The sequence below is a fragment of the Watersipora subatra genome, chromosome 4, assembly GCF_963576615.1.
Source record: "Watersipora subatra chromosome 4, tzWatSuba1.1, whole genome shotgun sequence".
Classification (NCBI taxonomy): domain Eukaryota; kingdom Metazoa; phylum Bryozoa; class Gymnolaemata; order Cheilostomatida; family Watersiporidae; genus Watersipora; species Watersipora subatra.
Genome location: NC_088711.1, coordinates 34,694,836 through 34,709,336, shown reverse-complemented (window position 1 = coordinate 34,709,336; position 14,501 = coordinate 34,694,836). Strand labels below are relative to the sequence as shown.

The 14,501-nt window shown below is 34.5% G+C and overlaps 1 protein-coding gene across 2 annotated transcripts; it reads left to right on the top strand.

The window, feature by feature from the left end:
* The first annotated feature begins 9,361 nt into the window (after positions 1 to 9,361).
* On the top strand, positions 9,362 to 13,791 carry LOC137394685 (uncharacterized). 2 transcript variants are annotated; one of them, XM_068081445.1, is made up of 4 exons: positions 9,362 to 9,463; positions 10,689 to 10,738; positions 11,355 to 12,137; positions 13,029 to 13,791. In XM_068081445.1, exons 1-4 carry the CDS (start codon positions 9,419 to 9,421, stop codon positions 13,036 to 13,038), a joined length of 888 nt encoding a protein of 295 aa, XP_067937546.1. In that variant the 5' UTR covers positions 9,362 to 9,418; the 3' UTR covers positions 13,039 to 13,791. The 2 variants fall into 2 exon arrangements, with proteins under 2 accessions (XP_067937546.1, XP_067937545.1); XM_068081444.1 differs by having other exon boundaries at positions 11,355 to 12,250.
* Positions 13,792 to 14,501: the final 710 nt, after the last annotated feature.

Here is a 14,501-nt window from a genome sequence, read left to right as displayed (position 1 = left end):
ATGAGAGTATTATTTTACCATACTTTCTTTTGCGGAAGGCCCAACGATATGTTTTACGGTTTATCATTTCAAGTTGTTTTATATGCTTTTGAATGTATGGCAACCACACTACTGAGCTGTATTCATCAATAGGACGACAAATAGTAAAATAGGCAACAGATTTTGTTTTAATAGCAGCTGATTTCAAGGATGGCATGAGCATGTGGAGTGTGCTATTGGCTTTAGCACAAATAGGTGAAGGTCTGGTGCAAGGTTTGAGCTGATCACAACACCCAAGTATGTAAAACTTCGAACAGATTCGAGACAGATTTGATTTATATAGTATTTGCAAGTGAATGTAGATTCATTGGAGGTCTACATAGATTGGCATTTACTAGGATTGAAACTCATTTGCCAGTAATTAGCTCATGAGACAAGATTGTTTAGATCAGTCTGAAGAGCAAGACTATCACTGTTGTTGCGTATCATTTTGTACAGTAGTGCATCATCAGCAAATAAACTAAGCTGACTATCCTTGGATATTGAGTTAGGCAAATCGTTAATAAATATAAGAAAAATTAGGGACCCCAAGACTGAACCTTAAGGCACTCCTGACGTAACAGGATGAGGTGAGGAAAGCCCGTCCGACGTTGACTGATACTTGAAAACTACGACCAGCAAGCCAACTACGAATCCAAATAATTATAGATGGATGCAGTCCAAGCATTTTCATTTTGAAAATTAGTTTATTGTAGCTAACCACATCAAATGCTTTGGAGAAGTCCAGTATAACAGCATCTGTTGGAATCTTTGGGTCAAAATTTTCAACAAAGTCATTCAGTTGACAAGAGTTGAGAATAGCAGCTGTGTTTAACTGCACTTCTCAACTCGTGTCAGTAACCCTAAGCAATCTGTCCAACGATCCGAAGTTTTTAAACTTTTATTAAATATAACTAAACATGCTCATAATACAATGATAATCGGTGAAACATTAGTAAAAAGGTCTAGCAACCCACGGCAATTGTCACAAAACAGCAAAAAACAGTGCGTCACCACTATTCGGGCCAAAACTATAAAAGTGCGTACGATTTAAAAAAGAACTCGTAAAAACATTTGCAGTAGCATCATATCTATTGAGCACATGTTTATCATCATTTTATGACTTAAAATATATTGGAAAATTACAGCTAGTATCATAAAATTCTTTATTTGCATCACAATCATTTATGACCTACCAACAAACGAGTCGTATCAATTTTTTCGCGATGCCGTTCTAATAAAATTTGCCATTTAATCGGAAGTAATGATATTTGCAAACTGTTACAAGTGGATGAGACATTTCTGGTCAAACATATTGTGCAAGAATTAACCTGATTGGTTTACGCTGTTACTTAGAAACTATTAGGAATCTTGACATGCACTATGCACTGCTGGAAAATCGGCCGTTAGGGTACAAAGGGTTAATTCTACAGGCGGGCCAGACGTTATTGATTCTATGACAGGGGGTGCTGGCCGGATGAAAATTGACCTCGGGCCGCATTTGGCCTGCGGGCCGGACTTTGGACATGCCTGCTATAAACAGTCATTACGGGCCGACCATCATTGAACCCGTCACTCGATACAACTTCAAATCAAACAACCCTAGAATTATGATTCAATTCCGATCCCGGGACAACGCTAAAGGAGTTACAAATTGCAGTAAATCTGATCTGATTGAATTTTGATGGATCATCCTGCAGACTGTTCATTGATCCAGATTCTCTTAAAGAGAATGTAGTTATTGTAAAAGACGTTCCACTGATGCAAGTGATAATAAAATAATCAAGATATCAAATATACTGACCCTGATGCCTTCATAGAAAGATTGTTCAAAGATGGTAAAAGATTGAGGTCCTTGAATATTAAATTCCCCTCCTCCCTACTCTACCAAAATGCCATCTCATATGGAATAAGTATACCATCAACTCATTGTTTATGTCATGCTGAACCTCTTAAATGTTGGATCTCTCTAAAGGATTTTCCATTGCCCGTTTAAAGATAAGAGGTTTATTTTCCAAATAGATGAAGTCAAGTATTTGATTTTCAAGTATGAATTTAAAGTTATTTGTTTTTCTGAGACATTTCTTTGAGCTAAACATGGTGATGATTACTTTAAAATTTTTGGTTACAATATAAGAAATGATAGGAACTATAACCAGGGTGGTGGCTTATTTTGCTATATTCACCACTCCATTAATTTCAAGCTTTTGGAATTTGCTATTAATGAAATTGGTGCTGATAGTCTTTCCATTAAAGTCATTTCAGTTATTTCGAGACCTTACATAGTGTTTTTTGCTTATAGACCTCCAAATTCAACAGTAGATTGGATAACAAAATTCTCAGACTTCGCGAAAGAGTGTTACAGCAACACTGAAGAAATTTTAGTACTGGATGATTTGAATATCAATTTGTAGAACAACATGAACACAAAAGTGAGTTCCAATCGAAAAAGGAAAACATGTAATCCGCTGTCTGTAAAACAGCTAATTAGCGAACCCACAAGAGTAACTGAAAACTCCTCGACATTAATTGATCATGTGTATACAAATTTTTACCATCACGCCAAGTTTTCTGGAGTAGTTTTCAGGAGTACATACTTGAATTGCCTATGAGTGATCATAATTTAGTATTTATTGTAAGAAAAGTTGGTATTGCACATAAATCATTTCCTCCAAAAGTCACTTATAGAGATTACTCCAGATTCGTTTTTGACAATATTTCAAATAAGTTTCCTCCATCAGTTGGAATGATATTTTGATCAAAAAGAACACTAATGACATGATTAAACTATTTCATCAAAAGTTTTCTATGGCTGTCAATAAGTTTGTGCCTCTTAAAACTAGAAAAGTCAAGTCAAAATCTTTACCTATTTGGCTTGACAAGGAGGTACAGCAAAATATAAAGCTGAGAGAAAAACTGAAAATCTGCAGAGATTGGACTGCTTACCAAAAGCAGTGCAATTTTGTCACAAATCTCATTAAAAAAGGGGTATCGACCAACTTGTTAAACAGTCGAAGCTTGGTGATACGGGTGAGCTTTGGCAAGCTTTGAGTGCGAAAGATAAGAAACCTCAAAACTGTGAAACTTGTTTGTCAGCTTCAGAACTTAACTCACATGTTGTGTCTATTGCAAGTGAACTTTCAAGTTCAATTTTACTGTCGTCTAATCCTTATTTCTTTTGTCAAAACACTGAGTTGAAGACCACATTAAATGAGTTTCCAAACATTACTTCTCATGATATTGTAAAATATGACAGTAACATACCCAATTCAAAAAGCATCAGGCTTAGACAATATTTCTGTAAAAATAATAAAAGCAACTCTTCCATTCATTGTACCCATTATCACGGATATGTTTAACAGAATATTGATTGATGGCTGTTTTCTCTCAGTATGGAAGCATGCATGAGTTACTCCATTGTTTAAAGGAGGAGATAGTAGCAACCCATCAAATTTTCGCCCTATCTCAGTACGTACTCCCTATTTTATCTAAAGTATTTAAAAAGCACTTAAATATCCACATTTATTTTCATTTTTCCAAAAATGATATTTTACATCCTTATTAGTGTGGTTTTAGAAAAAGTCACTCATGCACTGATGCTGTTCATAAATTAATCTCAGACTGTGTGGATCTGAAAACCAGAGGTGAAAAAATTTGCTTAATGTTTTTGGATTTCAGCAAAACTTTAGACTGTCAATCACAAAATATTATATCATAAACTTTAATTTGCTGGTTTTAGAAATAAATCATTGCTAATACTTCAATCCTACTTTCACAAAAGGCGTCAAAAGGTTGTCATAAATGACAAGGAATCATTGACACAAGAAATAGATGTTGGTGTTCCACAGGGGTCTCTGATTGCTCCAGTATTATTTTTAATATATACAGTGGTGATACAAAATATGGAACCGCCTCAAACTTTGGATGCGTAGCAATGAGTTGTGAGTTGTATTTGCTTTTTCTATGATTAATAATTTACATAATTATACCAAATTGTATATCATCTGCATTGTCACAGTGTTGGCTTTTTGATGAAACTAATTAAAAACTACATCTCATTTTTTATAAAATATTATTAGAGGTTTACTGAAGGCATTTTATAAAATTTTTGAACAGTTGTCATTTCTATCAAATAGTGTCTGAACAAAATTAATTAAAAACCATTTGTTTTAATTTTTGACAGTGCAGTTATTGTAAACAAAATTAAAGACAGGTTTTAGTGACCTTGAAAAGAGCTGTTTTGGTTCATAAGATGATCACTACACTTGGTTGGCCAACATATTGTCAATCAATGCTTAGCAGCGCCTGGGCATACTATCTGGCAGCCCCTGAAGCTTTTCATGCGTCACTACTCGATGTCAGGATTGCACAATCAGCTCCATCAATCTTCTTTTATTAGTTGGCTTGTTTTTGGTTATGATGTTGTCTATTCTGTTCAAAAAATTCTCAATTGTATTAGAGTCTGGTGACTCAGCCGTCCTGGTAAGAATGCTAACGTTATTGTCAACAAACCACCTCCTGACTCTTCTGGTTGTGTGGCATCGGGCATTATCTTGCTGAAACAGGCATTCTCTATCAAACAAACTTCTAGCAGATGGTATCAACACACTTTGTAGTACTCCACAATATTTCTCTGCATTCTTCATACCATCAACAAAATTTAATCAATCAGGACCAGCAGCGGAGAAACATACCGACACCATTACTCAGGTGGGATGCTGTATCATAGGCAGAATATATTCTGGTTTAAACTCTTTATTAACCTCTTACATAGTTGTTGTCAGAGTGGTTTTGCGCAGTAAATGTGCTCTCATCATTTAATATTACGGCTCTCTATTCTTATGGTGACCGATTAACATAATCCTGTGCCCATTGTAGACGAACTTTTTTGCCGAGATGATAGCAGAGGTTTTCTACGGGCTTTACAACTTTGTAAGCCATTATCTCTTAATGATTTGTGAACAATTGATGATGCTAACACTGTACCTGTTGATTCTTTCAACTTTCTTGCCAGTTTAGGACTGGTTAGATGTTTACCAGCCAAGGCAAGTCTTACTAGGCATCTGGTCACTCAATCTGTTGTTAACTTTTTCCTTCCTCTACCAGTAGTATTTTCAACTTAACCAGTTTCCTTTCATCTGCCGATTGTTGTAAATACATCTTTCTTGGAGCAATCAAGCTATCTTACAATTTTCCTTTGCTGATGAATGTAAATTATTACAGCACGCTTTTCTTTTGTGAGATATTGCGGCATAATGGTGAACTTACTAGTATGACTTTTACTCAGAGCAAAAGGGCTTTTAAATATTGCATGGGTTACATTATGTAATGCACAATGTCTCATTCAATGCAAGTATTGTCTGAAATGTTTGTTAAATTTAGTTGACTAAGATTTTTTAGGAATTTTAGCCATCATTCATTAGACTACTATTTATGAGATAAAGTGACTAGCTATAAGACACCCTGACTAGTTGCACCTTCAACTGCGTTAGAAATGGAATTGTATTTAGATGCAAAATAAAATTAGATAATGTGACAGCTGATTAAATTTCCTTTCTAATGATATACAGTTTTCTATATCCAGACCAAACCCAGCCAAAATGAAACCCGTTATAGCGCATTATCCACTAAAACACAAAGGCGGTTCCATAATTTTTATCTCCACTGTATATAAAATATCTTCTTAGACTTATTCCAAGGGGCTTTGCCTATGCCGATGATACTGCTTTTGTAAGTTATGACAAAGATGTGCAACACAGAAATAAACAAACACCTTCATTTAAAAGTTAGAATGGCAAATGTATATGTTGATTAGAAGTCAATTTTCTGTACAAAAAATTTTTTATTACTCGTACAACGTCGGGCATTCATCTAGTATTATATTAAATGCTAACATGCAGAAATTTTTTTTGCTTATTTTCACCAATTTGCGTATCACTTACCCATTAGTAAAGGTTTACTTGCAACAAAAATCTCATTACAGTTATTTGGTATCAAAAGATTCACCATGTCTTACTTTGCTGTGTTGTAGGTACAAAACATGTGGAAATGTGATTACAAGCTTTTAAAAGCTCAAAACGAACAGTTAATCGCAGCCATCAAAAAAACGCCGTAGATTGGAATCCCTTTCCAAAATGGCTCAAATGGGACATAGCTGAACAAGATGGCTTCTGTTTAGACTTTCATGCAACCTCTTTGTCGAAATATTTTTACAAATATACTTTTCGCATTCAATAAAGCCATGTTTATTGTACTTAGGCTTCTACTTCATCATCATTGTAATGCTGCTATTTTGAGCACTCATATCTCAAAACCCACCGTAAAAACATGTTTAATTTTGTAACCTTAGCTCGAAGAAGTACATATCATCCTCTAATAAACATGGCGAGCCTGTTGGTCACCTGTGATAGTAAAAAAAATGCTGCAGAAATTATTGGCGCTGTTTGGCAGGAAGTATGGGTCACCTGATCAGATTACGACTAGACGATTAGACCAAGACGAAACAAAACTGTAAAGTAGCGAGTATCGATATTTGATACGGGCTTTTCGGTAAAACCCGAAGTGTTTGTCATGAAGTCATAAACTAGGGCTACGAAAAGTTTTATATTGAGCCTTTTATTGGCCTTTCAATTCACGTGATAACATCACGTGTCAAAACAATAACCGAATTGTTTGAGTACGTCATCAAAATAAATTGGTTCCAACCTACGGCCTTATCGTGATTGCTGCGATTAGCTGTTTTTTTTTGGAGCTTTTAAGAGCTTGTAATCACATTTCCACATATTTTGCACCTACAACACAACAGAGTAAGACATGGTGAATCTTTGAATACCAAATAACTGTAATGTGAAGTTTGTTGCAAGTCAGCCTTTAAGGGTTGATGAAGCACAAAGAGTGCTGAACTGAGAGAAAGTAAGCATCATATCTCTTTCAAGCGTTGTTGGAGAGATTTTGGCGAATAGCATATCAACATTTTTGTTATTCCGATGTATTTGGAACACCAACTGCCAAAGTTGAATTTGAGAAATTTTTGTCATCACGTTTGGTGAAACAATGTCGAATGGCGAAGGCAAAAATACATCTGTTCGACATCGTAAGGCTAAAAAATAACAGGGACATCGTAACTCAGGGATACACCGTACAGTAAGGTGCATTTTCAGAGACATCACTTGTTTACGTCGATCATTTTTGACAGCATTTAACACGTTAATTATGACATCAATAGACCTTACACTATTCACATGGATTGAGTTGCCACGGCGATGTGACAATACATAGGGAAACAACCCTTTTCCTCTTACAGCTGAGAGCTGTTATAGCCGAGTGCATTAACTCAAATCCTGACAAGAGGCCTGATATAAAATATGTTTGTGATGTGGCCAATACCAAGCGCATAAGAGGAGTACAAGCATCACAGCTGCCCCCCCCCCCGCATAGTGACTCACTAGAACATTGGAACGGAGGCTAAATGATCTCAATTGGTTATTATACTAAATGCATGGACTGAGAGCATTTCTTGTACTTGATACATAGAGGCCGAGAGTATAATTATATCAAGGCAATATTTTATGTGTACTTAGGTGCTGAGGTCAAGTATCAACTTGCATCAAACGGGACACTATTTTCAACAACAGACGTCAGGTGACTATTGCTTGCTGTCATTGGCAGCATTTTTTCATATTAGGGTTATTCTAATGGTTTTGTCTTTCTTATTTCATACAAACTTATCATTTCTATACTGATTTATGGTATAATTTCATGTGTTCTTTTGTTTTAATATATTATAATCAATATTTTGTTGGTTTTTTAGATTAATTTTATTATATTTGCGTATATATTTGTCTTTATAGATTACTTAGATTTTAAATTACTATTAGAGAGCTGTTTTTTGTGCCAGCACTTGGCAGTAAATCCATTTTAGGTCACCAAATATAGGAAGTGCCTCCACAGAGTGCGTTCAGAATCATTCTACATGTAGTTTGTGTAACATCTCATAGAGACAACATCCAGTCCAATCACGTCTCCACATAGAGTTATCTTTTTATATAGTACTCTATCTTTGCATAGAGTTATATCATCGCATCTCCTACTTTCACATAAAGTTACATGTTCACATTTAGTTTTTTTTTCAAAAAATTTATAAAATGTAACATAATCTTATACAGATATAATATTATGTCATATTTTTACATAATATCATATGTTCACAGAGCGTTATATGTTTACATATTTGTATCTTTACATAGAGTTATGTCATAACATAAAACCATGTTTTTACATATAGTTATATATTTACATAGAGTTATGTTTTTATTGCATAGAGTTATATCTTTACATATAGTTGTATCTTTACATGGATTTATACATTATAGTAGAGAGTCACATATTCACATAGAGTTATGCCACTACATAGACATATCTTTATATAAAGTTTTATCTTTGCATAGAGGTAATATTTATATAGAGTTGTCTTGGTTTGAAGTCGTGCCTTTACATAGAGTTATATTTGACATACAGTATATCACATTGCATTATTTTATAACATAAAGTTACATCCTTGAGAGAGTTTTATCTTTCATAGAGTTAAATTTTTGAATAATCATTTTTGAATCTTTATATAAAAGAATATTGGATCTCATTATCAGCTCTCCTTGTTTTAAAATGGCAGATTATGACAAGCTAGGCAAAGTTTTGACTTTGTTAAAAAAATGTTGGATTGAAAAGATCAGTACGAGGAAACAAAAACAATTTTTCTTGAGTAATCGAACTCCGGAGCTGTAGAATATTAGTTCATATTGTCATTCAAATAAGTCTGACGAACAGTGAGAAATCACAGCTTGTAGTGGAAGGAGTTGTTTGCTCTGTCTAAAACTTCACTTTTTAATAAAAAAGAAGACAACTCTTTATATTCAAATTTAGGTTTATAACATGGGTAACATTGCTAAAGAGCTGTTCAGTGGATGGTCAGATATTTTATTATTAAACTTTTTGTAATATTAGGTGAATAATGATTATGATAATAATAAACAATATTACAATATTATAATTATCCACTCAGCTCGGCTAAAGGTCAGAAAGGTGTGAGCTGCCTCAGAAAATAAATGTTGTTTATTATCGTAGCTTTTTTGTTCTCATATCAGAAGTAGGCAACTGCTATCAGTGGGTTTAACAACAGAAGAACTATAAGCAGCTACAAGTGCCAAAATACTAACTGGATATCTCTGTTGAAATCAATTAGGCAGGAGATAAGAGGTATTCATATCCTGAGCATTTTGGCACCTCCTTTTACCAGATACAGTACACTTGCCAGCCTGAGCAATGACTGGCATTTGTGCAGATGAAACGTTTGCATTGGATTGGGAGTTTCACTGTCAGGGAGGCACCTGCAATAGTTGTCACAATGTCTATATTTTGGCAAACTTTACTGGTGCTTGTATGTTGTTCGGTAAGTTTCTAGTTTTGCTTTTTATCATACCTGGAACTAAGGAACTATTTATTTGAAATGATCTACATGTGTGTCTAATTGACACCTTTGCTCATTGGGTGGTCCATGAGTTCATACATGAGTGTTAGCTGAGTTTGTGTTACATCTTAAGTATGGTTTTAGGGCTGGGTATCTGTCAGGATTTACATAGATACTCAACTATCTAAATGAATGCTCTAGAATCAATTTCCTTGTAAAACTTGAAGCTGTATTAGTTTAGTAAGGATCTCCGTAAACCATACAAGTATATGGTAAAGGTTTTGTATGTTATATGCATATTTTTTCTCTCAAAGCTACATTCCTGGGAAGTGGCAATTTGAAATAGAACTTAAATACAACTTGAAATTGTATCAATGTACAACTATCTAAACGAAAATATTTATATAATAATAGCAATGAGCAATGATTTCATATTGGTCTTCTATAAATAGTGTACTATATGGTAATGTACATTATATTGGTATGATATAAATAGTGTACAATACGATACCGTACACTATATTGGTATGTTATAAACAGTGTACTATATGGTACCGCACCGTACTATATGTTAAAGTCAAAAAGGCGCGAGCTGCGTCACAAATTAGATGTTGTTTATTATCATAGCTTTTTGTACTGTTGTCATATTAGAAGCAGGCAACCGCCACACTGTTTTGTTCTGTTGTTAATAGTGTACTATACCTATGACATGATATACTATATAATATGGCATACTATATGATGCTATGTGCTATAGTATATGGTGTACTATATGATATGGTGTGCTATATGATACAGTGTACTATATGATACATGGTGTTCTATGATACAGTGTACTATATGATACATTGTGCTATATGATACAGTGTATTATATGATATGGTGTGCTATATGATACAGTGTATTATATGATATGGTGTGCTATATGATACAGTGTACTATATGATATGGTGTGCTATATGATACAGTGTACTATATGATATGGTGTGCTATATGATACAGTGTATTATATGATATGGTGTGCTATATGATACAGTGTACTATATGATATGGTGTGCTATATGATACAGTGTACCATATGATATGGTGTGCTATATGATACAGTGTATTATATGATATGGTGTGCTATATGATACAGTGTACTACGTGATACGAGGTTCTACATGATTGCACTAGCATGACAAGCAAATGTGTTAATGCATTGCAGAACAAAGGCTCAGGAATAGATTTCGCAGCTGTCAGCATTGAGGTCAATGGGTAAGTACACACTTTTAGATAACTCTTCCTGGAACAATCGTAATTACAGAAGGTTTAACAGCAGTAAAATTCACATATTTTACAAAAATGCCTGTGGAGCACACAACTTCACTTATAATCTGTAGCAATTTTCATGTGAAACATGTTAAATTTTCGTTTTGCTCCAAAAAAGTAGTACAGATGGCAATGAAACAATAAATTATTAGATGACATTTGCTTTATTCTACAGCTAGAATAGAAATTCTAGACATAAGCAGCAAGTACTCTCTTTCGCCATTTTAGTACTTGTGGGTATTACAATTTGAAATGTTAGGGAGTTGTTTAACCACGCTATCTACATGTACATGGAAAGTAATTTAATAGAGTGTACCAGTTGTATGCTGACAATTGAGATCAGTTAGGCTGCAACTTTCAGTTATCTTGAACCAACCACCTGCCATATGCGCATTTTGGACTAAGTTAAAACTTAGGACTAGGATTATTTGTCAATATTTATTCGTGAGTTTGAGGATTTGATAAAGAACTTAGTAAGCAAAGATGAAGAGTCAGTAGATAATTTTAGATGTATTAAATGTTAGTTCACTTATATAAATTGTCTCGTCTTGTCTTATTTTAGGATAGAATTTGGAGCACCAGTTAGCTACTGGTCCAATGATAGTAATGTAAACTTCATGCAGGAAGATGATCTCATACAGGGGAATCTTTTGCTAAGAACCCAGAAAGGTCTGTACTCACTGACCCCTGATGGTCAGCTGATCACTGTGGCATCACGTGAAAAACTGACCAAAGAAGGTGTTGGAGGGATATCAAGTTTCGTTGCGCATAATACGTCATCGTTAATCCTCGTTGATGACGCTAACAACTGTTTACATTGGTTACATCGTAAAAATTCCCAATCATCTTCATCGCAGTTCGTTTTGTCAACTTTAACTGGAAAGTGCGGAGATAACGGCAACCGGACCGATGGAAAATTTGAGATAGCGCAACTTAATCGACCTGATTACATCAGTAAAGGTCATTCAAAAGGTTACTACTTCCTCTCCGAGCCTCTCACCGATAATGGCACTATTAAAATGATAAATTTCAACCAAAGTCGTATTGATCTTATGTTGGGGGGCAAAAAGGCCCAGCCTAAACCAGCCTGGAAAGAACCCAATGCTATAATTTATATTCCAGAGCTACAAACTTTGTATATTGCTACATATGCTAACTTGTACTCTGTACCCTTCCCTATCCCCACCCCCAAAGCCTTAACTTCTGGAAAAAGAGGTAGAGCAGATGGGCCATTGGCATCAGCAGAGTTCATGAGTACTCGCGCCTTGACAGCGATTGGAGGAAAGGTCTTGATAGCACTTCCTGTGAATGGAGCCTACCTTAGAATCATTGACCTTCAGCTTGAGTACGTCTTTTCTCTGAGTCTACCAGTTGACAAAAGGTTTACATGTATTCTGGCAGTTCAAAGTGCGAAGAGAATTTATCTTGGCGGGCCAGATGGATTGTGGGTAATATCATGTGAGTAAAGTTTCTAGCTGAGTATTTGAGGTTCAATGGTAATTTTAGTACATTTTGTTGCTGTTTTCAGAGTTTCTTAGGGTAACTATAAAAATGCATCTACCATTGTGCATGTGGTAATATGTCTCCTTATATCATAATTGTTAGAGTTATTCTCTACCGCTATCTATTGATATGCTAAATACATGCAGGTAACTAGGTTCTCTATTGATTCAAATCCGTACTAATGTTGAGGTTTAAATTCAAAGCTTTGGTTGAATAAATATTATTAAAACATTAGCATTGCTGCCGATGAGCAGTTGAAATGTATTGAAGTTGACAGCGCAGCTTGCTCCCTATATCATATGGCTATGGTACACCTAATAACTTTCTTACTCACCTTAATATTAATGGTTTCCCTTACAGAAATGATTATTCACAAAATAAACGTAAAGACTCCATGGATTACAAAACAGATGTAGATGAGAGAGTTTGACTGCATTGCTAAAATGAGTTTTAGGCATTTGTTTTTGAATATTTGTTACTAAAAATACATCAAATAATGAGAGCATATTCATAGAGGTAATTGTAACTCTAAGCGTATAATCAAGGAGATAGAGCTATACCTATTGATGTAACTATGAATATAGTTCTATGAATATGACCATAAAGATAATTCTATGGATGTAATCATAATGATAGCTCTATGAGTATACAGATCAGTTGTAGAAAGTTAATTACACGAAATGCTTAACTTTGTCTCCAGATTATCATATTCTGTTACCATTGTCCATTGCAGACAGATCTAAAGTCAAACAGCCAACTGAGTATGATGACATCACACCTAACCACTCTCCAAATCAAGGAGAGATGTATGATGACATCACACCTAGCCACTCTCCCAATCAAGGAGTGATGATCGTGTCATCTTGCCTCGTGATGCTTGTAGCTATTTTAATTCTCTAATTCTATACTATAGAGTATAGACTGATCTGAAAAACATCGGATGCTGCCTTACAAATGCTGCCGCTACTTTATGAAACACTCATATGTAATATTAGTATTGCTACTTTCTGCTACAGGCTGAACATAAAAATAGGAATATACTCACTTCATTTCAATAGAAAGACTTGAGTCATTATTTAATGTTTTAAATTTAGATTTTATTTGTAACAACTAGAGGCAAATATTTATCATATTTATAAACATCACAAGCGACGACAAGATGATTAAGTACATGTATGTATTTGTAACAGTTTTATACAAGTAAATGCTGACATCTTAAATCATACTTATTTATCAAAAAGCTTAATTCTGTTGACACTATTTGGTTGTTAATAGAGTTCCAGTGAGTTTCATTTTGAGACATGAGTTGTCTTATGTTGTTTATTGAATTATGGCTCATTTTTTATATACTAGCAAAACTTAAGTTGCCATTGTGTACTGCAAAGCACTTAATCAAGGATTTACTCTATGAATAAACCCCTGAATGAATGGCTTTGAACAAAACTCAGATCTTTCTCAAACTTATACGCAATGTTTTTTTAAACTTACTCAAAAGATTATTGCACTCTTGTAGCGTATAGTAGGAGTTGGTTTCACAGGCCCTATGTTTTCTATAATAGCAAAAGTAGACAACTTCTTTCTTTATTTTAAAGGGCTTTCCATGGCTATCTGTTTGCATTACATGTTTCATGATGATTCTAAAATGTCCTTTAAAATAAGGGAAGATTAATATAGTTCGCAACTGAATGAAATAACAGTGGTGAAGTCCACCAAACTGCAAGCCACAAGTTTGAATCTAATGGAAAAAAAACTTTTACCTCAACCCATAACCATAGATTTGGTTACGAGCAGACTTGGTACTTACTATACTAATTATTATCATGATAATTCTGGAATGTTCCTTGATATAAAGGAAAAGTAATAAAGCTATAGTAGCTGTCACCAGCATTGATTGGATGACTCTATAATAAGAGCAAGTAACTCCAATTACATCAACATTACAACATTTATTTAGGCTGCACTAAGAAGCTATAATTATATGGCAATGTCCACTTAATTACAGTGTAATAAAGAATGTTAAAGTAGCATTCCATGAAGACAAATCTACATAGAGATATTCTAGTAGCTTTCAAATCTTTAACAACAACAACAACAATAATAGTAATAAAACATCCTTTCATCATATGCGAACAACTTTGTGTATATACCTAAATGGAGAAGGACAATGTACTAAGTTTTTATGAACCAGCATTATTTTTAGAGGAAA